The sequence below is a fragment of the Pelodiscus sinensis genome, chromosome 8 (genome assembly GCF_052426305.1).
Source record: "Pelodiscus sinensis isolate ZL-2025 chromosome 8, ASM5242630v1, whole genome shotgun sequence".
In the NCBI taxonomy this organism is placed as follows: Eukaryota; Metazoa; Chordata; order Testudines; family Trionychidae; genus Pelodiscus; species Pelodiscus sinensis.
In genome coordinates this window covers 8755897-8782189 of record NC_143059.1, presented here as the reverse complement: position 1 = coordinate 8782189, position 26293 = coordinate 8755897, and the positions used below count along the sequence as shown (strand labels likewise).

Sequence of the window (26293 nt, the reverse complement as noted above, 5' to 3'; positions counted from 1 at the left end):
TTTGCCTGACTACATGCGGTTGGACTTCCCATGGGGGTTGACTTTCTAATGTGCGTATTTCAGTGGGGATTTTTTCGCCAATTCCCACCGTCATACGTGCTGCGGTAATGTGGCCCACTCATAAATATTGGCTTTCATTGCAGGATCAATGTTGTTTGATGAATTTTAATCTGCCTCTGATTAAGGGGCCATTTTAGGAAGCTCTCTCACAACATTTCTAAAATATAGACTGCCTCCAAATGTCCAGGGTGCGTGACTCTGGATTTGCAGTGTGGATTTGCATTGGCAGTGTATTGCAACAACTCCAGTAACTTTTTCTCTTCCTTTTGTTCGCTACCCTCTAGGGGAATATTTATCTCATGCTCCCACCCAGCACTGAACTTTCAGAATATTTTCTTTTTCAAATCCCACATGATTGGAATTTCACTTGTTTTTTTTACCCACCAGATAATCCAAGCTCAACACAAAATATTTGTCTTCAATTGTAACTAAAACTGTTATTTGGCTTCCTTCCCAAAAAACAGAAAGACAATTATACTTAACTGTTTAGAGATATATAAACAGTGTACAAGAGTAGCCTCCGGGTAGTAACTTTAGATACTTTGCCCAATAATTTTCTTTTATAGGTTAATGATTTAGGTCTTATTTTGACTCCTATATAATAAGAGCAGCACATTTCATTAAAGCCACTTATTAAACAATAAAGAAAAGCCAACTTATGGCTCCAAGCAGGTCTAAAGTACAGAAAGCAAGGCTGTACAATTGCTTTTCTCCCAGGGATATTATAAGACAGATAACCACTGTGCTGAAATACATATGCACTTGCTACAATCAGTGCAGCTGTTTTCTGAACGACTTCAACTTACAAAGCTCTCTCAAGTGGTGAAATACTGTTCCTAGGGAAAATTCTCATAAGACTTCCATTTACAATCCTGGTAATAGATCCTCCAACAAAAATACTTTAGGGTTTTTTTTCTCCTTGATTCTAAGAGGAGGAAACTCCTGAGTAATATATTTCTCATTCATCATGGAAGGTTCTTGTGGGGGAAATCATATAAAATCGAGTAAATATGTTCAAAAAATTACACTTGCTTCACAATGTAGCAGATTACACAGGTGAAATATAACTTGAAATCCTTAAGCTTTTCCTATTCAGTCTATTTCTTGCTGAAGTTAGTGCTATTTTCCCCAGCAATTTCCAAGGAAGCTGCAGCAGGATCTAAGGCCAGGTCTACACTAGACTTGGAAGGTCCATTAAGGTATACAATTCCAGGTAGGTGAAATACATAGCTGGAGTCAGCTTACCTTAAGCCAAGCGTGGTGCCATCTTCATAATGGGAATAGCGGCGCCATTCAGAGCTGGCCTCAGCATTTGATTTAGCAAGTCTTAACTAGACCCCTTAAATTGAATGCCAGAAGATCGATCTCCAGCATGGCAAGTGGAGATGTGGCCTAAATGAGAGGACAGAAATACACTGAAGGAGTTTGTTAGTCACTGAGTTGAATTGAATGATTGTGAAACAATGCTAATGAAATCCAACAGTTATAAAATGAATGCACCCTTTTGGGGCCCAATCTTGTGCCCTGTATGCAGGAAATCTCTCATAAAAACTAATGCCTACTTTTAGAAGAAAGACCATACAAGTTACCAGTGGGATATAACTTAAATACATCAATAGCAGTAGATGATTTTCATTTAAAATTCTGGGACATATATGCAGTGTTATCAGTATTAGAAGTCAGAAAAGTTCTTTATCTTATCTTATCCCGTTTGCGTTGTCTTCAGATTCTTGTTCAGTCAATGTTTCCCATCAGTTCCAAGTATGATTGTGTCAATGGTGAATAGGTGACACTTGCATGCCATGTTGGTTAGAAACATAGCCAACATATAGCAATTCAAGTTCAAAAAGCAAACGGCTGGGAATTAATTTGCATCAATATTGTAGAAGATGCTTTTTGTTGAGTGCTGAATATTATTACTTTCTGGTTTTGTGGCTAACTCCTCTGTACTTCCCAACATCAAACTAAAACACGTAAAGCAAACACCAGACATCCTTCAAAACATAACATTGATAATCAGCATCTGGGTTTGTCAAGAGAACTTGGTTTATAATAACCAAATCCCGTTCCTCACACAAAGCAAGACCTGTGCAACTAATCAGGAATGGTATTTTCCCCTTAACCAGTTGTCAGTGTATCTAGCAGCTAAATTTTGTCTATAATAAAACCGCAGCCTTCTATAGACTTCATTTGATCACATGTCCACCAGCTATGTCCACTTGCCAGCATGCCCTAAAGACAGACATACCCAACCCATGATGCTATGCCAGTGCAAGTGTTCCAGAAAGGCTATTTAGAGTGGATCCACATTCCTGCATGCCCTGTGATTTCCATATGCAATCAAAGGTGAAAGGTTTAAAAAAAAAACCCTGAGAAAATTACATCTGATCATCCCCGTGAATCTGTTAAATTGATTATTCACATTGAATACCAGGTATTTAATTACTCAGTTCCAAAGATGAGAAAAAGAAATCAGTTCTGTTTAGCTTTTAAAATAATTGTGTAATTTTTGCCAGGAATGGCTGGATTTAGCTGGTTCTCAGAACGTCTCTTGAGTAGAATCTGCTGTCATAAACTTGATGACGTTAGTGTGAAAGTTCATGGTATAAAAAGATCAATTAATGGTTTGCGGTTCTTCTGCATAATAAACACGGCTATAAATCTGATCCATCCTAAACTTAGAATTGACCTTTACTTTGGGGTGAGGAAATGGTTCACGAGCTCTGAAAAGGGCTTTGTGATATCCTACTGGGCAAAATTATTTTAATTTCCAAGACTTTTACACATTTCCAATGTTATTAGACATTGGAAGGAATGCTAGATAAAGGGTGTCTATAAATGTAGGTCTCTTTTGGGTGGCACATAAACACTTACAGTTGAGCTAGAGACATACATCTAAAATTTATTTCCATTCAGTCCAATGGAACTTGTACCGTTGACCTCTGTGGGAGAAGAGTTAGGCAAAGCTGAACACTTCTGAGAATCTCACATTAAAATGTCAACTCTATATTATGTATTCAGATTTATAGCACATTATAAAAAAATGCACTTATCCCAATTAGCTGGGCTATTAAGAGTTTCAGTGTTTGAAAATTGGTCTTCAAAACAAATGACTGAAGTAGCCAAAGGGAGTCTAAGTGAGTTGGGAACCTAAATCCCATTTTTCAAGAGACTTCAAAGCATGTATGACTTTCACTGAGACCAAGCTCTTAAGTCTATTGAAAAATAGGTTCCTAAATCACTCAGGACACTTTGAAAATTATATCTTTAACCGGAAACCAGAACATCTCTAAATCCTGACTGGCAAAAATGCTAGGATCAACAGGAGCGATGGTAGGAGCTTTAATTTGAGGATCGTGCTTATTTAAGAACACTCTTGCTTTGCATATTCCATGGGTGATCGTGGAACTTGAAAGAAAAGAGAAGACATCCATGGCAGCGAGAGCATCCCAAAACTCTGAGAGGGGTTAGCTGTTCTTTTTTGAAATAAACATTTCAGAAGTTCAGCTGGACAGTATGGGATTAACCAGTAAACTCAGCAGCAAATTGACCATTGGGGGGGAAAAAAACCCAGTCTCAGCCCACGTCTCGACCTAGCATTCTCAATGAAATAAAATATTAGGGATGGTCAGTTTTTCTCAGCAGTTGCCCCACTTCAGCCCTTTGCTCCAATGCATTATTATTTCTGGTTCCGGGTCTTCTAAATACTAGTAAAATAAGAGAGCCTCCAGACACAAGTAAAAATAAGCCCCCACAGTTTGGGCATCATCCTTATTCTGGATAGTGGGTTGGTTGACTATTATTAACGTATCTAATGTGTTTATAGTGAAGGTTACAGCTGGGATCAGGAGGCTATCGTGCTAGGCGTACTGTACGCACAGTAGTAGGAGATAGGTCAATGGGAGTAAATTTCAGTCTTGATAGTACTGGGGTCATCTGAAGAAGTGGGCTGTCCCCACAAAAGCTCATGATACCATCTACATGTTTTGTTCGGCTGTAAATACATCAGAGCAAAGCCTAACACCTTAGTACTAACTTAAAAACAACAAATAGTCTGGTAGCACTTTATAGACTAAGTGAAACAAGTCAAATATGTGAAGTTAAACATCTGTTTTATGCTCAAGATTGGGACCCAGACACCCAGCTGAATATATAGCCTCCTTCAACCCTTTATCTCACTTATGACTTTACACCATTGTCTTTCTTCAGACAGGACATCCTGGGCATGAGCCCTTACAAGGAACCCCTAGGGAGGAGGGAAGTCTCTATCCAGGACCCTTATCCCCTCAGTTCTCAGACTACCTGAGTTTAGTATATTGGATAGACCCTCTGATGCCTTGAGGGGAAGCAGCAAGGAAATTACTATTTCCTGCCTTCTGAAACTATCTCCTTGGAGAGAGAGAGAGAGATAGAATAGGTCAGGAAGTTTTCAAACCTGCTGTTGTGTTGGGGGAATGAGAGAGGGATGTGTTAACTACAAGCCATGAAACGGTGTTTGGAACTAGCAGGAAAGAAGTGGTGTTTGGGCAAGTTAGAAGATGTCAAGGTGAAGGATGCAGCTAAATACTAGCCCAAATGACTTCTGCTAGGCCTAAAGGAAGACAAAAGTGGACAACAGAGGTAAATAATACAGTCTGCCAAATGTCATTTCACACTTAAACAATAAACTCGATTCATAGTCCCAAGACCATTATAAATTGACTGTGAACAACAAATAATATTAGTAAATGAGTCAAAGTCTCCAAAGCAAACCCGACCTTACGCAGGGGTAGGTGTGTTAGCAGGCGGGCAGAGGCGTGTTACGGATGCTGAGAAATAAAAAAAAAAACCTCTCTTTTTATGAGCATTAATTATACACAGGCAAGGAAGCAATTGCCTCTGTGTTATGAAATATTAAATCAAAATGCTTCCTGTTCCCAGATGTCCTAGAGATAAATACAGCCGTATTTTGAAGCCACACTTGGAGCTGTTTTGCCTGCAAATTTATAGTTTTGTGTCCATTTTCAGAAAACCCTGTTTTATGTGAAGTATAGCACTCTTGGTAGTTTTTAAGGAGCAAGCTCCTCTGGAGTTGCCTATGTAGGCAACAACTCTTATGCAGATTGCACACAAGGGATCTGAAGTTGAAAGGCTCCTTTAAGATGACAAATGGGTTGGAAGTGTTATTGTCTTTGATTGCATGCTTTACATCATCTGTATGTAGGAATAAGAGGGCCATACTTTATCTTTAGCCATTTTATAAATATTTAAGTCCTTATAGTTGCCTAAAGATATTAAAGCATATTTTACAGTAGCTGGGATATAAATATTATATATAGCACAAGATACAAAAGTAGTTTAATGAATTCATAATTTTCTGTTCACTTTTATTGGAATGTGTTTTATGTTCTAAAAGTTCCAGTTAAAGAATAAGATACCATTCTGCTCCTGGCCAACATATGAAATTATCTTCATGTAAAGCAACCCACATCACTGTTATGGTTATGAGGCTTCCATTAGCAGGAAGAAAGGGAGTATTGGCATTAGGGTGCATTTTCTTTCCCTATGTTTCAAACAAAACAAAAAAATTTAACAAAATCGTTTATTCAAAATACTGAAGAGTTTCCCAAACTGGAAATTTTGTATGAGGTAATTTTTGTTGTTTTTGTACTTTCTTCCCCTGTAAATAAGCAGCTTTTGCAAATATAGGGAGCTATATTTAAATTCACTTATGTAGGAGCATTTTTGTTTAAACTGGCAATTCACTTTCCAAAATAATCCTGTACAGCCAGTCTTTTAGGTGACATTAAAACCTTTTAAAGGCAGCATTGTTCACATCTGAAAATATGTACAGGTATGTCCGGAGAATAGGTGTGTATTTATAATTCCCAGTGAAATATCAAGCGTTTCTTGTTAATATTTCACAAAGTTTCTCTGGTTCCCAGTGGGACTCCATGCTGGGTAATGCTTGCTAATTACCAACAACAAAACTAGACATACAAAGCTGGTAAATTACCTGACCCCTTACATTTTAATGAGACAACAAGGATTTCACGAAGTGATGTTGTTTCAGTGGTTAATGGTGTCAGCAATGTTGTAATTGTAGGTTGAGGCACATTAACTGAACAACCACATGTAGGAAGGATTTCTTTCGACAGGCCCTTTGGAGAATAGAATGGTATTATCATTAAGCCTATGTCATTTGCATGCTGCTAATCACTTGCTTTATTATCGTGTGTCTCCATTGTCTTTCTTTAATTGCTCTTTAAATTAAAATTAAAAAATAGTTTCAATGCCCATGATGGTAGTGATAGAATCTTGATTATGAAGATAACTTCAAGGAAATGAAATACATAGATAACTATCTTGTAATCCTGTAATATATTATGTGAAGTACCAGAATTATGCTTCTGAGGCTCATGAAGTATCTTTCCTTGCTTTGGCACATATTGTTTGTTTAATAAATGGGAATTTAAATGCATTGGAACAATTGCTTTAGGAAAACACAGTGTCAACTGTTGTGCTTGTCTTTGGTTTGGAAAGTTGAAGAGAAACTCACTCAGTCAATGGACTGTTCTTGATGCTGATGTGGTCCTAACCATCTCTAGATGGTCAAAAGTCTTTGAATAAGAGACCAAAGAATTAAAAGGACAAATGAATGCATTAAGTGTTGGAAGTGGAGTTGTAATCCCTTCTTGTTGGACAAAAATTCCACCTCTTTCAAAGCATTTGGTTCCTAATGACATTTTCTCATTTGAATTTGATTAATTCAAATAAGGCCTTTGGCTGTAGAATCTCTGAACCTTTGCAAGTTCAGTGCAAAGACAAGGTTTGGCTTGCAAGAATCAGAAGTTAAACTAATGGCAATATTGGAAAAAAAAAACATGTGGCTTGACCATACCGATTTTTTATAGTAAAATATGGTTTGAAACTCAATTTCACTACTGAGCAGCCACCTCAAAATGTTTACAGCGCACGTTTTTTTTTTTAAACAACCATTGATGAACAAAGCACAAATGCAAAAAAGGATAGAAAAAGATCTACTGAGTGACCGCTGTTTCCTTGTCTTCAGACTGTACTCAAACCAAAGCTCAACCTACTTTCGCAAATTGACTTTTGGGTTGCTAGGATACTCAGCTCTGGAAAATTCTTGATTCAAAAGCACAAAACCATATACCTTGATAAAACAGCTTCTTTAAAGCAGCAGGAGTGTTGACTCATATTTCTCAGTTTCTGATTATTCTTATTCTACTTGATCTGGTACTCTTGCAGTCAATGGAAATGTTGCTTTTGAATTCAGTGGGTCCAGAATTATTCTAATTGTTTTTATATGCAATTCCACAATGCCATAGGTATACCTGAAGCTCTACCGACCTCCTACCTGGTTCTGAAGAGCTCACACTTTGTACTTGTGTAAGGTCTAAATCAAAGTTGAGATGGATTGTTTCATTTAGGCATTCTCCTTGTTGATTCTAGGCTTGGCTGTTCTGATTTGTTGTTCTTAACTTTTTATGTAACATTAAATAATTCAGTGCTTTCTGGTGTCAGCAGGGGAGCATGACTGGAGGTTAGTGATGAAAGGCAAGACGATAGACATGTGTTTGACAGACAAAACTTAACAGCGTGTATTTTCTTTAAATTTTCTTTTTGGTGAGCCCATACTCTCATGCAAGAGCAGAGATTGTATCAACAACAGCAGGCCCTTCTCACATGGGTTGATGCGCCCATAGGGGTTGACTGGTTCCATTATGTTTGAGCAGCCGCCTGTGCTAATAGGGCTTACAGGGCCCACCGAGAAAATGTGTTGAAATAAAAATACCACTAGATGATCAACACACCTAAAAGAAAATAAGCAGGTTCAGCAGAGGCCATCAGATATATAGAAATGAGAGAGAGACGAAACTCACAGTGAGTTTCGGCTATGGAGCCTTTCTCAATCTTTTGAAATGGGAATGGAGGTTTTCTCTAATTTATTTTTTACATCCAGTAGGTTAGGCCGATAAGCCATCAAGGAACAAACTTGCACAGAGAAAGCCACAGCAAGACTGCAGCTCTTTTGAAAGTCACAAACTACAGGCAAAGGTAGCCAGGAAAGTTTAAAAGAACAAATCATGGGGAAACGTTGACTGAAACCAGCTAAAGTTGATGAATATAATAAGATTTTATCAGATATTCTTTGTAATAGCTTTTTGAATACTTAGCTTATGATTCGAAACATTAGATGGTTCTAGTATAGGGTCATTTTACAATCATTTTCTGAATGGATATAATATCGATCTACCGTGGAAGAAGCCAACGATTTGTGACATTACTCCTGTTCCTATAAGTATCCTACTATACAGATGTCCGTCTGTAAAAATGTAACTTAGATATATCAATTCAAGAACGAGTCTGACATGGCCAAACTTTTGAAATCAGTTCTCAATGGGGCCTTTAAGAAGCAGAACAGCTTAAAGCAGATTTAGTTTAGAGGAAGAATTCAATCAGACATTTTTGTGACATGTGACTATAATTTACCAAATTGCCTACTTTGAAGTGTCGGGAGGGAAGTAAATGAACCACAGGTAGTGTCTTGGGTAGAGAAGCTTGCTTTCCCCTTTGCCCACAGTGCAGCAGGAGAAGGAAGTTTTGGGGTACCTGAGGTTTATCACCGGGGACTTTTCACTGCTGTCTTCCTCAGAAAATTATCTGCTTTGCTTCTCTCTGCCTTCTGTGCAGCACCGAGCTGCATGTCAGCTCCTCCCTCCCACATTTACCCTAGATAGATAGCTACTCCTAGCAGCCTTTCCTTATCCTGGGGCTAGTGTAAGACTCACATTTGTTGAGAGGACATTTAAGATCTAAAGGGGCAAGGGAATTGGAGGACTCAGAGGAACCAAGTGATTGGAGAGATTGTAGAACACCTGACAAGCCTCTCAAGATTAAACAGGGGGTTGATAGGTCTGCAAGAGATGTGAATTAATGAACATTTCCCTGCGCACACTTCAGAATGGAGGAAAAGGCTCCGTGTCCATCTCTTGCCAAGTTTCCTTCACTCCTTAGTCCAAGAGAATTCCAACACCAAAAAACTCTCTTAAGGAGCAGCTGAAGTTTCAGGCACAGATCACTAATTTGAATGCTAATTTCTGCTCAAGAGCACTGGAAAGTGCAATCTCAAATTTGCTTTTCTTGGCTGAAACAGCAGCCTCAAACTCCAAACAAGGCTCCCAAAATGCCTTCGTCTCCCCTCCCGCTCTCCCCCCGGAGGGCGAAGCAGTTTAAAAATCAGAAGTTCTCATTCTCTTCTGTGTCCATGAGCAAGTTTGATGTGACCAGTGAACACAAAACCCAGAATGTCTTTATTCTAATCAGAGAGTACTTGTGCCATGCAGCGATTGGATCAGCATAGCAATAATGCTGAGGGGTGTGATTTTTTTCACGCCTCTGAGCGCTGTAGCTATATCAGCCTAACTTTTAAGCATAGACCAAGCCTACGTTTCACAGGACACAAAGCTCACATCAGTGGCAGGCAACTTGCAGCTTCTGAGTCACATGCTGTCCAGTGGGGCTCCATCTGTGGCAAATGGATGCTCTGTCTGCCCTCCTTCCCCCTGCACCTCTCGGGTACTAGAGCCCTGCACGTCCTACTCTTCCCCCTCCCTCCCAGCACTCTTGGAAGAGCCGCGAATCTGCTGATTCATACTCGGTCCCCGCTTCTTCCCCTCCCTCCCAGAACTGGAACACTGCTGCTGCGGCCCACGGAGATGAAGGATGCAGTGCATTGACTATTTGTGGTTGCCCAACTCTGGCTTGTATGCTTCAAAATCACATGTGCCCAGATCATAGATTTACAGCACTTCCAGGAAATGTTAGTGTGGTGACAAAGCAATACATTGGTGTTGGAGCTATGAGCACCATGTGTAAACCAAATGTTTTAAATTATGTTGTGGTGCACGCTTCCCAATTCTCTGTCCACAGAGGAGGAAACATAAAAGCTTACATATCTCTGAAGGTAGCATTTAAGGTGGTTGAGTTCCCCAGCTTTCTTGACGTCTTTAACTCTAAGCTGCCTTGTTTGAGAAGTTCTCGGTTTGTTTTGTTTTTAAACTTCCCTATTCTTGAAAAGTATCAAGCTGTCAAACCATGGATATGAACCTTTACATTTTGCATGTGGAATGGATGAGTTCACTAGATGAGGGCTACTGAGGTTAAATGGAGCTATGTTTGTTACGCCAATAACATGCACTAAAAGTGTTTGAGAAAATCCCCCCCAGATATTTTTGCAGATTTTGGAGGGTGAAAATATAAAACAAACCAACCCAACCATCCTTAGAGAGAAAAATTTGTGAGCTGTGACCTAAGTTTATTTAAAAGGAAAAATAGCTATAATTAACATTACATTGAGATTTCATTTTAACTTTCTATATAGATACATACCAAAATGTATAATTATTTCATTTGACACTCTGGGAACATGTACTCCTTTTATATCATTAAAATAGTTATTTACAGCTGTGTTTCTTATAGCCACATAAATGGGGTTAGGCTTTCTCTCCTTGTCTTCATACCATGCATATTGTTGCACTAAAAAAAAAATTGTTCACATAAAAGTCCATGGCAAAGCTCCAGATGTCTTTGCCCCAATCCAGTCAACTCTAATCATTTGCATCTCCACCACAGAATTTCAGAGAGAGAATCAAAATGCCTTAACAAAAACTCAGTTCTTTTCAGCCAGATTAACTCAATGATGCTTTTTACATTCCTGGTCTGCTATATCTTTACAAGAAATGAAGTGAAAGCTTAAATTACAGAGAAACAGAAAAATCTGCAGAAAAACAGCAAGTCTGCATTTATTTAAATGACCCCCATCATCCATCAAGTTTAGACTTTCAGGAGTAACGTGGGGTAGGTGGCAAGTTTGGCTTTCATATTAATACTTTATGTCTTGGAGTATGCATAAACCAAAATCCTAACAGAGAGCTTTGATTGGATTTGGATGTGTGGAATGACCTATTTGAGAAGGAGGGCACAGTGTAAAATTTAGAAATAGGAGAAAATTCAGGGGTTGTTGGGTGGAATCTAACACATGAAAATCCAACGCATCCAGTCTAACACATGAAAAATTTGGATCTGAATTTTACAGAGATCCAGCCCATCTCCAAATTGTATCTATACAGTCATATCAAATAATGGGCACATTTCTGAATTTCATGGTACATATTTGTCTTTTAAAATAGGGATTTCTAATGTTTCCATGTACATTTGTCATTACTATAAGTAAAACAAGCAAGCTAACATACATTTACTTGTCCGTTTTCCTCTCCAGTTTATGCATTAGGTGCTATAAATAATAATATATATGTGAATGTGTGTAGGTTAAAGGTTTATGGAGATTATCTAAATACTAACATATTTTAAAATGTACATCAGCGTAGAGATTGCCTATACTTGTACAATACATTCAAAAATTGCTCGCTGAGAAAGTGTTAAGATAGTCAGCAGACTGCAGCATGAATCAAGCATAGTAACATTCTATTGAAAACAAACACTTTATTGCTGTCCACTACATTAAGAATATCAGATTGGAGCGGGAGGGTTGTTATCATTGTCATTTACAGTTTGTTTTCTACCACATTGCCTATTGGATCCCATTTAAGTGAAACACTTGGAGATTAGAGAAAGAGACATTTTCGCATGCACTTTTTAAACAGTTTCCTAATATCCTTATGGATATTAACATCTGCTTTTTAACATCTGTCATGCAATTCAAATAACTTTTTACATTTAAAATGAGAGTGATTGAAATTATACCTACCTTTAATCACAGAAATGCACATAGCTCATTATAATGTAATGTTCAGTGAAAATGGGGGAAATTGATATAATGGAAACCAAAATAGAGTTTAGCAAGATGGGTCTTTCTGTTTACTTTATTAACAGACATTATGTTACTGGCTTCAGTGTTATGCTTTTGTGTTTGTCTTGAAACGGTGTAAATGAATGCAAGATTCACCCAGTTATATCAACTCCATTGCTGCATGTAATGGAAACCAGAATGTGGCCCAATGTGCAGTTCCTATCATTTAGTCCATGTGTGATCAAGCATAACACATAAAGTGCTGAATTAGATTTAATCATAAAGTTATGGGTATAGTCAGAAAAGATACTTTGCAAAAGTGATGTGTTCTTAGCAGACATATCAGTTCCCTATGTATCTCCAAGCCATGTCATCTCAATATATTGACAGAAATGAGTTTTGACAACTGTTAGCACTTGCAGAGATAATACACCTATGGATGAGTGAGCTTGAACAATTTCACTAGAGCAATTCAGTGTCGTCACTGCACCAAATAATTGATGATGAACCATCATCTACAAAGTACAATACAAGAAATTACACTTGCTCAATAATAGCTATTATTCTTCATCACAGTAGATCTATCACCAGACTACATATATCCGTATTCCAAATAATATGTCCATGTGTAAGGTATGCCTCTGCTGGGAAGCAAATGTCACACATGTCCTAGGAGAGAATTTATGCAGTGCAATTTTTTTCAATCCACTTATAAAATCGAGCTGAAAATGTGTTGTCATGGCCACAGTTATGTGCTGCACCTTGAAAGTTCCAATTTAACATTGAGATGTCAGGAATTGATATAAAACAAACAAGCTCCAACACTAGTCTAGGTAACCTGATATGGTACCATAGGGCAAACACCATGAGATTTATTCCTACCCTTACTGAGATGCTGCAGTGATGGGCCTGATGTCAGGGTAGAAGTCAAGAAGGTCTATCATATCACTCAGATAAGGTTATAGCCTGGGTATGAACTGTCTGTACTTATCGGGGGATTAGTGATGTGGCAATTGATTCCCTGGGGGTTGCTTTAGCGGGTCTAGTGAAGACCTGCTAAATCGACTGCTGATCACACTCTCTCAATGACACCAGTGCTCCTCTGGACCAAGAAGCATAAAGGATGCTGACAAGGGGAGTTTTTCCCAACAACCCCGGCCCTCCCACAATAAAGACTCCAGTGCAACTCAGTCTAAGTTAGCGTGACTCCACATACGTCAACATTGCCAAGTAGCATAGACCTGCCCTCAGCTAAACCTTTCTGCTATCAGCTCCCAAAGGCCTCAACTGAAATTCTGGCCTTATGCTTCTATGATATGCAACTCCAGTGATCAATATATAAATAATTACAATAATAGTAATAATTCTTGTTGCATTTAACACCAAATTCGCTTCTGATTTTACATCATTATTAGCACTGTGGTTGTAGGATCTTCATTAAGATTGTCTGACACAGAAAGACTGCTGCTTGTGTTGCAAATTCCAAAAAAAAGCTGAAAGTCTAGCTGTTAGCAAAATGTTGGGCCCGGTTCTTGTATGTTTTGAACCATTGAATCAGGGAAAATAGATGACAATGGCAGCAAATAATGCCATCTCTGAATACTGCTTTATGGTCTGGCTGCTCCTTGGAGAAGATATTCTTCCTACTCCCTAATTCTGGGTATAGATTGAGAGCCATTTCACTAGAGCAGCCTGAAGGGTGATCTAACCTTCACAGACTACTTTTAGTAGTCTGATTTGTCTTTCATGTCCCAAGTTTCATCTCACCTAGTAATTACTTGCTGACAAAATCAGACTTAATATGAGGTGACACGTTTGTATTTTTGTTACTGAATAGTTGCTTACTCTCTCATTTTTACTATTCAATTGATTTATTGAATAATTATAATACAAATCTAGTACTTAGATCATGATTGCTCTATACACTGAAATGTGTTTGAAATTTAGGTTGTGCTGACTTCACTAGAGCTTTTGATGCAGCCTATGGTAAACATAGGCGTATATCTAAATGAGCTGATGTACTCTGGGAAGACATCCATGTACTAGTTGAGAACCACTGCTCTAGTGTATGCCCTGATTCCCAGAATGCACAAATGTATAATCTTAATAGTTGATTATACATTTTAAAGAAAAGATTACATTGTGTGCTGTCAGTAATAGCTCCAGTAACAGTCACACTGCAACAAACAAATAGTTCAAAAACACAAATTTTAGCATTTGATACTGAAACTAGAATTTTCCAAAGCAGTGGAATATGGTCCAACGCATAGAGATATTATATTGAGCTGAACGGTACAGGACAAGTTGAGAGCAAGCATGAGGCTTTATTTCAATCCTCTACTACAGAAGTGCACGTCTGGCTAATTTATTTTAATAGAGTTCACTTCTTGCCTGTATGTTGCTACATTGACAGAGAGAGCTGTCCTGCATGGACATTGCAAAAAATTAGTTTGGACATGCAAATATCTCTGCCATTGGAATGAACTTTGTGTGAGAGTCATGGAATAGTTTTGCCATATTCAACAAGGCTTTCTCATTATATTCATTCCAACTTGTGTTAAAGTTGGGTGCTCTTCCATGACCAAATTATGCTTTTTGCAAGGGTGCTCATTTTCCATGTGGTGGTGATATCTTGTGATGATTCCTGGCCTTGAACTCCCTGAGGAAGTAACTTGTTACCCCTGCCATAGCGAGAGAATGCCTTGCAGGTTAACAGACTGGTTAACAGACCTTGGTGATCAGGGACACACTTTAGCTCCAGCAAATCTAAGTAAACGCTGGTAGAGGTTTGGGGAGCTAACTTCAGGTGCTCTCCAATTCCTCAACCTTCTTGAAAAGGACTCCTCTACAGAACCCAGCCCATCACCAGACATGAACAGAAATTTCCAAATCCGCTGTCTCCAAAGAGAGACAACACAGTTAGGTCACCTAAGTGCTCACACTTCAATGTATTACACTGGGAAGAACTTTACATTTATAGAGATTTACATTTTTCTTGGTTTTACTGTGAGACCTAAGCAGACAGCAACTCAACATTCCTGGCTGGAATTTATTTACCAGCCTTGCCTGGTTTTATGGATTCAGCATATTTTTAGTATGTGCCTACAACTTTTTAAATTGTTACCCTTGTAGGCATCTCACAAAATTTATATAAGTAAGTCATCAAAATGTTCTTCACTCCCAATAGACTATGGCAGCAGTGTTTAGCGTGGTGCATTTCTTAGGCCTTTTTGATGGCTGTAGGCAGTGAGGGACTCTTAGCACTACATTGAGTAGCCTAGGAGAAAGCTGGTGGATGTAGTAGAGACATAAGAATTAGGAAGATTTTGAGAATTTGTCACCTTCTTTCAACTATAAACTTCTTGCTCAAATATGGTGGTATGACCCTATCACATAATGTTTTCAAAGTGTTGGGATTGTATCACTGACATAGCTCAGAAGTCTCAGAATATGTTTTCATACAAATAACATAATGTTAAATACCCTAGTATTCTGAAGCCTTTGTGTAACATAAGCTGGTAGCTCCATGGAAAAGGCCATTGAATGTATTTTTCTAAGCAGACCTACAGAAGGTCGGTAGGAATTCTGGCATTGTGTGAAATCTTTGATTTTACAAAAAGGCCTTGGAGATAGCGATCCAGTGTACTGGTTTGCCGAATACTGTTAGCCTTAGGAGACAAGTTAAGCCACATCTGGAGTATTGTGTCCAGTTCTGGGCCTCCCACTATAGAAAGGATGTGGGTGAATTGGGGAGGGTCCAGGAGAGGGCAACCAAAATGATTAGGAGGCTGGAGCACATGACCTATGAGGAGAGACTAAGGGAGTTGGGTTTGTTTAGTCTGCAGAAGAGAAGAGTGAGGGGGGATTTGATAGCAGCCTTCAACTTCCTGAAGAGAGGTCCCCAAGAAGATGGGGAGAGGCTGTTCACAGTAGAGACGGATGGCAGAACAAGGAGCAATGGTCTCAAGTTACAGTGGGGGAGGTCTAGGTTGACTATTAGGAAGGGTGGTTAAGTACTGGAATGGGTTACTTAGGGAAGTGGTAGAATCTCCATCCCTAGAGGTTTTTAAGTCTCAGCTTGACAAAGCCCTGGCTGGTTTGATATAGTTGGGATTGGTCCTGCCTTGGGCAGGGGGCTAGACTCGATGACCTCTTGAGATCTCTTCCAGCTCTTTGATTTTATGATTCTATGACAATATTTTGTTTAAAGTTGGGCCTTTTATCTCATGGCCCAAAAATTTTTGACTGGCACTTGATTATGCACTTGCATAATTGTCTTCCAAAAACTTGGCTGAGACATAGGTACAAAGCAAAGAACAATTTCAATGATCAACCTCATCTTTGAAAGAATGAAAATATTCGTCAATGCCCTGTTTGATAAGTAACTTTTGCTGGCAGTTGAGTTTTATAATATGAATGCAGTTGTAGAAAAGTTTTGGAATCACTGTATATGGATTATACTATAGTAAGTGTACCAGGAGCCCTATGGGAAATAGTTGAGCTACACATTAGAAGTTATCTTGCTCTGAATCTAAACTGTCCCAAAATCTGAGCAGGCTTGGATCTGAGATTTTGGTTATGACCCCTCATATATGGCACTTAATAGTGTCAGCAGGCTTATAAATTGCTCAAGGAAGAATTCAGCTGAAATTGTAGAGTAAAACCCTATTTCACCCATGCAGACCAGAAAGTCAACCATGAATAAATCTAAGTTGATGTGAAAACAATATCGCTAGCATAAGGTGACAGGTGTTGCTGTTCACGAACTATCTCTTTAAGCACGTAGAAACTTTTGCAGAAATTTCAGGTGTATGCAACTGGGAAATGGATTCTTACAAAGTAATTGTACACAGAGATGTGGAATTTTCTTAATTTCTTCAGCTAAGGAAATTGTCGGAATACATATTGCAAAAAATGACTGCTTTGGTTATTACTGTTGCTGCTCAGGGGAGCTATTCAGATTCCTCATTTATTGGAGTTTAATAGATTAAAAGTCCAAATTGAGTCTCATGATATAAGCCTAATCAAATGCTAATCTACATAATTTTCCCATAAGCAACCATGGGAAATCGGTATAATGTATGTTTCAGCATATGCCAATCATGAGTTAAACAGCATTGTTACTTTTGTTTTTTATTGATCTTTGCTTGCTATCACATCTGGCTTAGCTCCTTTTTTCCACTGAGGAGACATCCTATATTACATCATGTACCAGAAAAAGTAAATGTTTCCCAAACATGTATTTATAGGTCATTTTTAACTGGGAGCTTTCTATTTTACAACTTCTTAGTGAATACTTGTCTCTGCTATATGAAATGAGTCAACTAAATTAAGCCATATCAGCAGAATTGCATACTGGTTTCCAAGACTAAGGCTAAATATGTCAGGATTATTCATATGAGTAAAATATGGAGAATCTGGTCCGTAAGCAGTATAGCTGCAAGTCTGTGCATGTAAATAAATGCTTCTAACTTTTTATTGGGTATAAACCAATATAACACTGTTCACAGCCCCCGTGCAATGGATGCCAATCTGTGCAAAGTTACAAATTTTAAATGGAGACTAAGAGGAAAAACTACAGATTCAACACTGAGGTTAAGAATTTAAATATTCAAAATGCAACCCATGCCTCGTGGTTTTACCATGAGAACTCAGAATTCCTCACTTTTTCTTAACTGCATTTGTGGCTGGTCCAAGGAAAGCTGGGTTACCATGCTCTCCTTCTTGCTCCCAACTACTTCAGCAGCTCTTTGGGTGGTTCTTGGCAAAAGAAAGCTTGGGGTGTATATAAAAATAGCTGGCGCCAAGCCAGCTGTAGCCAGCACATGAGCGGTGAGGAAATAGGAGCCGTCCACAGGGAGTGCACCCAGAAGAGAACAGTCCCCAACAAGAAAGAAAAGGCCAGGAGGAGAAAGGGGGCAGATTGTTAGAGAAGCAGGAGCAGAAGTACAGAAAGGGGAAGAGACCAGACAGGAAAGTTCACTGCACTGTTGTGTTCTGCTCCGTCCTTTCTTCTAGAAATGTAAAATACATAATGCATCTGAGACTGCACAACTACTTAAACACTTAGCTACGTGGGGCAGCTTGCATTGGCCACTGTCGGCAGACGGGATACTAGGCTGGATGGACAATTGGTCTGACCCAGTCTGGCCATTCTTATGTTCTTATGCCAGCTATAGCTGTTGCTTTCATGGAAAAGGTGTGAAAGGTGGGTAGATGATAGTACGATTGATTGGTGGCTATTTCCCTCTCCCATTTGCAATCCTAGTAGAAGATTGTAAGATTGCTGGTGCAAGGCCAAAAGCAGGTAATAGATAGGGATATTTCCAACTAGAGCACAATCTAGACCAAATCCTCTCTGCATTATGAAAATACTTTGTATGTCTCTGGTCCCTTACTTGTAATGTGCACTTTACAGTAAATAATTCTACTGTATCTTAAATGTGAAATCTTCTGTTCTGGGGTATGTCTAGAATACATGCCTCTGCCGACAGAGGCATGTAAATTAGACTACCTGATGTAGTCAATTAAGTGGGGATTTAAATATCCCCCGCTTCATTAAAATAAAAATGGCCACCACGCTGTGCCGGCTCAGCTGATCGTCAGCACAGCGCGGCAGTTAAGACACGGATCGGTCGACAGGGAAAGCCTTTGTCGACTGCTCCCTTATGCCTCGTGAAACGAGGTTTACAGGAGCGGTCGACAAAGGCGTTCCCTGTCGACTGGTCGGCATCTTGACTGCTGCTCTGTGCTGACGATCAGCTGAGCAGGCACAGCGCGGTGGCCATTTTTATTTTAATGAAGCAGGGGATATTTAAATCCACGCTTCCTTGACTATATCCGGCAGTCTAATTTACATGCCTCTGTCGGCAGAGGCATGTAGTCTAGACATATCCCTGATGTCTAGAATCTGCTGTAATTGTAAAAGACGTGGCTGCTAGTACCCCTCCTCCACATAGCTGCCTTCCAATCTAAGCACCATTCCTCTCTTTATGACTTTGTGGGTTTCTGCAGTTTTGCTCTTCATGCAATGCAGGGCCTGTTTTGCACTAACAAAACCTGGAAATACAATTATTTTAAAGTGTTATTCTCTGCTTGGTTCCTTAGGCAATAGAAAAAGACACTATTAAGATAACACTTATGCATTGGCACACAAAATTTACTTTGTGAGTCCTAATCAGAGCACTAGACTGTGTATTAGGTGTTATCAAGTACCAAAAAAAAGAAATCTAGGGCAAAGAAATTTAGTGGCCTGGACAAAAGTGTGATTGGATCCTTCTAAAAATTGCTGCAGCATTGAAAAATCTGGATAAAAAGTCAACAAAAGTGGCCTTTCCCTTGGTTTCCTTTTTACCAAAAAGAAATGTAATTTCAGTAAAATTGTGCTTGGCGCCACCGAGTGTGGAAAGTTCATCTGGATGAATATTGATTGTGTTTGATGTCTGCTAGGATAGGGTTATTATTCCTGGAAATGGCAGAGGACTGCATCTCATCTTATTTAAATTAGTGTGTGGGGAAGGGAGCAGACAGAGCTCCAAAACAGAGGTCTGCAAGGCTTTGATAACAAAACCTAAACCCTTCCTGTGGTTTTAGGTTTTGTGTAAACTTGTGGTAAACCTGACCTGCTCTATGGCTCCAGGGTGAATAATATGTGTGGTTTAGCATGGTTCTAAGCTAAAAAGCAAACAGAAAAACCCTTCTAAAATTGCCCAAATTTTTGGTCCTTCGTAAGTGTGACGATGTTATGTTCAGATACACACCAAAATTCAGAGTTTTGGGTTCAGGCAAACTGTAGTTTTAACCACTTCACTGTGGGACAGAAGAATAACAGGAAGTCACATTGAGAAAAAAACTTCCTTGGATCTTATGAACTTCAGAGTCAGGGCATCTGTACATAAACTTCTGTGTTTGGACTGTTAAATAAAAGTCTGGAAGTCACTTGGTCCAGGTTTCTGAGGGGTTGAAATCCCAGTCCAGATCCTGATCGTTGTTTTCCGGCTCAACTGTATCTAAATACAAGGCTGCACCAAAACGGTTTAGATTAGAACTCAAGATTTCCTGGTGCTGTGGTCAAACCAAAACTCTTGTCTCAGGGGGACACTGCAGCTGGAATGGTTTCGAAATTGAATGGCTGTAACAGATTCCTGTGAATGTCAGCACCTTTTTAGCTGCATGATTGCCGCTGAACTTTTTAGCTATACCCAAATGGCCATACTTTGGAGAATAAGAGGTAAAGGCAATCATTCTGTTGAATTCAATGGACATTTAATGTGCACTGTCAGCCAACAGTAGCAAAGGTGAAGTCCTAGGCTGTGTCCAGACTCAGGGGATTTTTTGGGAAAAGTAGCCTTTTTCCGAAAAAACTTCACCTGCGTCTAGACTGCAGCCACGTTCTTTCGAAATTAAATTGAAAGAACGCGGCTTTTCTTTCGACGGCGGTAAACCTCATTTCACGAGGAAGAACGCCTTCTTTCGAAAGTGCTTCTTTCGAAAGAAGGCGTTCTTGAATGTAAATAGGGCTTCTTCGAAAGAGAGCATCCAGACTCACTGGGTGCTTTCTTTCGAAAAAGCGGCTTGCTCTTTCGAAAGTTCCGCGTGCAGTCTAGACGCTCTCTTTCGAAAGAGGCTCTTTCGAAAGTATCTTTCGAAAGAGCCTCTTTCGAAAGAGGCTTGCAGTCTAGACATAGCCCTAGTGTAGGAGAATTGTCTGTTTGTCTCTGGTTCGTGGCTCTCACTCTCTTTACTCTTGTCCCTCCACTGCTGTAGAAGCTCACCACTTGCACGCTGATCATCTATATTCAAAATATGATTGATGCATCTGTGAAGCAAGAAACAATAGAGATAGTTCTCAAAAGATATTCAGATTAAATCCTGTAGAAGTGGAATTTTAAAAAATTAGGTAGCAAAAGCTGTTTGGGATTTATGAGGTAATGTCTTATTACTTCTTTGAAATGTAACCAGATTGCCAGCGCTAAAGGCTATAGTCTTGCTTGTCATTAGGCAGCGCCATAAGTATGGCTGGCATTTTAGTCTGGAAAACTGATTTTACTGTGTGCTGTGAAAGAGAAGATGAAAAGATGAATGTGTATTTGACTGGAGTTAGTAACACAACATGGTTTCGAATACTTACCTGAATCCAGCCTACCTGCCCTTGAAGTTAAAGAGCTCTTTAAAACTGTCTGTACCTCAGTTCTGGATTAGTTTGTGAGGCATCAGGTGATCCTTCTGAATGGAAACCATGTTATAAATGTAAAAGATCAAAATGTGCCCAGTGAAGTCCGTGGAAGCCTTGTAGCGTACATCCAACGGCCAGGTTTGTTCCTGCATGCAAATTCTGGCAAACCACTAGTAAGAAGGTTAATTAAAGCCACAGAAAGGGCATGTGTATTGCCCCACACAGAAGGACCTTTGCATGTGTCACTCAGGGTACGTCTAGACTGCAAGCCTCTTTCAAAAGAAGCTATTTTGAAAGAACTCTTTTGAGAAAGCTTCTTTCGAAAGAGAGCATCCACGCCTCAAAACCAGATCGAAAAAGCAAACTGCTTTTTCGAAAGAGAGCATCCAGACTGCATGGACGCTCTCGCAAAAGAAAGCCCTGATTGATATTCTTTCTCGTAATTTAAGGTTTATCAATGTTGAAAAAAACCCTGCGTTCTTTCGATTTAATTTCAAAAGAACACAATTGCAGTGTGGACACAGGTAAAGTTTTTTCGTAAAAGGGCAGTTTTTTTGAAGAAAAAAAAAGCGCATAGTCTAGCTATACCCTCACTGAAAGATCTCTCTCCAGAAACATGACTGAGGCAGACTGAGTGGCTGTATTCTATCTACTGCTCACTTATGCAAGGATTGGGGCCATTGATTCAACAGTCAAGGACAATGATGACTGTTACTGCTGGTTCATAGTTAGATGTAGATGCTGTCATGAACTAGCTGCACAATAACACCCTACCAGCTACTTGTAGAGAACGGAGTTTCATCCTTCGCCATCGGCCATTATGTTATCTCACATGGATTTCAGAAGAAGATAATCCTCAAGGGTGAAATTGACATAAACTTCACATACTTATGGGCGAAGACATCTGGCATTGTTTCGGGAATAAGCATGGCACTGCAGTTTGGAAGATCGCAATAACCGCATGCCCTATTTTACTGTGTCCATGAATGTTAATGGAGCATGACTTGGAGACTGAAGAAGAAAATGGAATCTGAAATGGGAAGTGAAAAAAGACCATGAGGAAAACAGGTCATATCTAAACGAAGGCTCTGTGCAAATTGAATCTTTTCACAGATGAAAATGGATCTTAAAACTGGTACCTTAGCTTGTTTCTGGTTCTGTAATGAAATAGTTTTCCTAATACCCTGTGACCTGAATTTCTCTCAACTTTATGAGTGTTATTCCTTGATGTACAGCCTGTATTTTCTCAAGTCAGCATTTGATGATGGATGTCAAAATACAGGCCATGTATTATGCATATAGCATTACCGATTTAAGGTGTTTACTTGTCAAATTGAAGAAATTCAAAAACGTCTCATTCACTGAATCTGCACAGCTGTCACTTGTAGTTTTTCATGCGTTCAAATTAAAGTTCTGATAAAACAGTTTAGTTTTCCTTCACTTTTTTGGGTGGAAGAAAATGGACTGTTGTTGAAAAAACTAACATTTATGTTGTGGGTTGGAAGGTAGGCTGCAAAGTCCTTATGTCCTGTTAAACGAAGCTGGAATATTTTCAGGCACAGAAAAATCAGAAAATGTAAGGATTTGAGGTAAGTATTTTTCTATTCACTAGCCATGGATTCCTCCAGCCAATTCAAATTAAGCACAATCAGAGAAATACAATTGTGGATATTTCTAAAATCTTCCAATCCCATAGAGGAAAAACATGAAGGCAGAGAATTATTTTTCATTCATAGAGAAAACAAAATCCCTTTAATATGCTTTCTGGAGGAGCACGAGAGTTCCCAGTAGACAAGGCCCACAGTAGCAAATCTATTTCCCTGCAGGAGTGGGGCAGTTTCTCAGCCCCACATATTTGCCTAAGCTCCAGTGTGGTGTCCATGTAACACAAAAGGCCGCTCTCTGCTTTGTTCAGAACCCACTGTGCTGCATCAGAGTTCTATGCCCCCTTCCTGCAAGCACTTCATAGGTGTGGGAACTAGAAGTGCAGGGGGTCATGCAGCAGTCCCACATTTTACAGTGGAATCTGCTGCCATCCCCTGCCCTGGACCTGCCCCCCGCCTTCCAGAGACATAGCTCTGCTCTCATTCCCAGCTCTGAGGGGCAGGGTGCACAGGTGTAAAGGGGCTGATTTCTGCACCCTCACTCTTAAAAATATTCCAGCACCCCAGCAATGCTGTCATACCTTGCTAACGGGGGTGCACAGAGCTGAACTGGAGACTCACGTCATGTGCCGACCTGCTATTAGATCAGGCGTGGACAAGAAAACGGCGTACATTCACCAAGGTTAGCTCCTGGTGGGCTGCTGCCACTATATTTTCTTGTACCTCCACTGGTATCCATGATCGCAGCTCCCATTGGCCAGGAACTGTGACCCGTGGCCACCAGGAGCCGTGATCCCCCGTACCTGCGAAGCCCTCTGCCAGAGGATAACCATGGCAGACTGAATCTGGCCTCTGGGCCAGTATTTGCCCACCCCTGTGTTAGACTGAGAAGACAACGGAGGGTCCAAAATGAGCACACTGAATATTTTAAAATATTTAAAACTAGTTTGATAGCTGTAATTATTAGTGTCACAAAAGGGGCACAAATTCAGGTAAGAGGCTGACATAACTTTATAGTATTTCAAAATGTGATCAAAGGATTCCCTACATAGTTCATGATCTGTTTGTACTGCCAAAATTGAAGGTGGGGCAGAGGAAAATACAGTATCCACTCGCAATGGAGTCAACAGCGGAGGAATGTTTGAGCCAATGTAGCTGAGTAGCTCTGTTTGTATGCAAAGAGAAGTTTACACCCAGAATGATTTTGTCATTATTCTCCTGAGCTAGATTTGAATCAGCTAGTTGCCATTCTTCAGTCACTCCACGTCAGAAGGTCAAACACCCTGTCCTGGGGTCTTAGCCATAAAGTAAAACATCTGGGCAGCCTTTGTCCAAGTTCTAATGGCTGTTCAACAAGTTATAATGCAAGATTAGCTTGGCCTCATTTCTCTTCCCAGCAGACAAATAGCTGCTCAAACAAATACTGCCATCGTAATGGGGAAATGGAGCCCTTGAGCCTAACTCTGTGTTGTCACTTGCACTGCAACAACAGTGATGTTGTGTCTCCCTGGTTTGGAAAAAAAAAGTAGGAAGAATAGGATCATGCATTTAAGTGCACAGCACAAAAAGTCGGCAGGAAAGTCATTTTTATGAGAGATTATTGGTTTACTGAGATCACTGACAAATTCAGCACTCACCCAGGCACAGTATTTTCCTAAGCTGGAATTATGATACAAGAATTATGCAGTGGCAGGCGCTCCTGCAGGGAGTCAGGAGGTTAGGGGATCATCTGGGGCAAAAGCAAGGGCCTCCTTATGCAATCTGCATGCTCCACCTATGTGGCTTTTCTCCACTTGAAGTGTGTGCACCTCTCTACTGTTTATTCCCAGATGTCCTTCCCCACCCCTTTTCCCACGCTCTCCCCATTCCTTCTAGACTAGTGTGTTCTGCTCTTACATTGTTTCCAGGCTGATCTTAGAAGTCACAAGGTTTGTGTGCAAAGAACTCAATGGGCTCCACAAAGTAATTAAATCTATTAGGCCTTTAGAATGCTGTGCAAGGCGTGATTCCAAAGTTTTGGGGTGGATATACAATGATGACTCTTACTTCACCATGCCTGTAGCCTTAAGGGGCTGATGGGTTTAAGTAAGGATGCCTATTACTAATGTTCTTAAAAGAGTAATGGTGTTTGGATTTTGTTTTCAGTTTTTCTATTTTTTCTCCTATCAATATTTCAGATAAGGATCACATTTTGCACGGAAACTTTTAGCATGTTTTGATGTTTGTGAAACAGCAGTTTTTACAAATTGAGCAGAAGTGTGTTGGCTTTAATTGTTGCCAGCTGGCGTAGAGCATAAACTCCCTGAATATTGATAGGCTTGAAGGGCTGTATTTCAGCAATATTGAATGTTAGTTTGTAGTAAGTATGATGGATTATTCTTCAGAGAGAGCTACAGGTAGAAACCTATCGCAGGAGCTAGGTGCAAATTTTGTGTCTGGTGTCATCATTTGCATCTGTCTGAAATGACTTTTTGCCTTGCATCTTGAAGGCCATCCTATAACTGTCTGACTTTCCTTCCTTAGGGTTCACGCCGCCAGGAATGGATAGGACATCACCAGACAACAGTCCAGTCCATGGTCTGTTACGGCAACCCTCGATCACAACGGGAGCCAACATCCCTATTATAACAGAGCTAGGTAAAAAAAACAAAAACATTCCTTTGATGTCCATTCCTATATGTTTTCCCATTTCTTTTTACAGGCCTCAGGAGAGTTACTTGTTTCATAGCTAGTGACACGGGGCTTACTTTTCAGTTAGTTTCCCCTAATATTTCCAAGAGAGCATAAATCAAAACAGCTATTTCTACTTGGATAAGTAAGTAACTAAACTAGTTCTTCCATATGGATTTTACATCTGCTGTATTCAAGAACACACATTACATTAGGCAAAAGGTTATGCCAAAGAATGCTGCCTACTTGGTAATACATTACTTTCCTTTTTTTGAAAAGACTATGTAAGATGCCAGAAGACTTCCCTTCTGCATTTAAATGACCACTTGGTTGTAACCCTTCATGCTCCAAAACTTGTTTTACTATTGCATAATCACTGCATAATGATGTGACACTTGTTACCCTTGAGAATGGGGCAGCTGGTGACCAGGGTATGATTTCCATTCCAGCTGTGGATATTCATGTTGTCAAGTTGTTGTGGTGTGAAGTGCAGAAGCTTTTGTGGCAAATACAAACTTGATTTGTGGTCCTTTGTCCTTTTTATTTTTCAATTTTATTTTTTTAGAGCCTTACCTGTCTTACTCCCTTATTTTATTCTCTTTCTGTACTTTCTTCTCCCCCCCCCCCCAAATACTTTACTTATTAGCTAAGCCTGGCAAACTTCTGCCTTTGGTTTCAATCAGTCAGGAAAAAAACAGTGGAACCCACATACTAATGATAACTGAACTGGGTAAGAAGTGCCTTTTTCCTTCACATCACTGTCTTCTTTTTTGTTGTTGGTGGTGTTGTTCCTACCATCATCAGCTTTTTCTTTATTTATCTGGCTGCAGCAGAGGGGCTACCCTCCTGGCACTGCTTTGAATGTGTTTTATTTGTGGTTCTTGTAGAAATTGACTGTCTTGTTCTGGCCTTCCTTAATGATTTCTTTTTCACGCAGCATCAGTAAACCTTTGATCACACTCGTCTGAC

General features: G+C 39.7%; 1 protein-coding gene across 20 annotated transcripts in view; it reads left to right on the top strand.

The window, feature by feature from the left end:
• KCNMA1 (potassium calcium-activated channel subfamily M alpha 1) overlaps positions 1 to 26293 on the top strand; it is a 755813-nt gene that overhangs the window by 694980 nt on the left and 34540 nt on the right. For all 20 annotated transcript variants that reach the window (XM_075934712.2, XM_075934716.2, XM_075934715.2 and 17 more), the window contains one exon: positions 25178 to 25291. In XM_075934712.2, coding sequence (XP_075790827.1) covers positions 25178 to 25291 — 114 coding nt within the window. The remainder of the gene's footprint in view (positions 1 to 25177; positions 25292 to 26293) is intronic.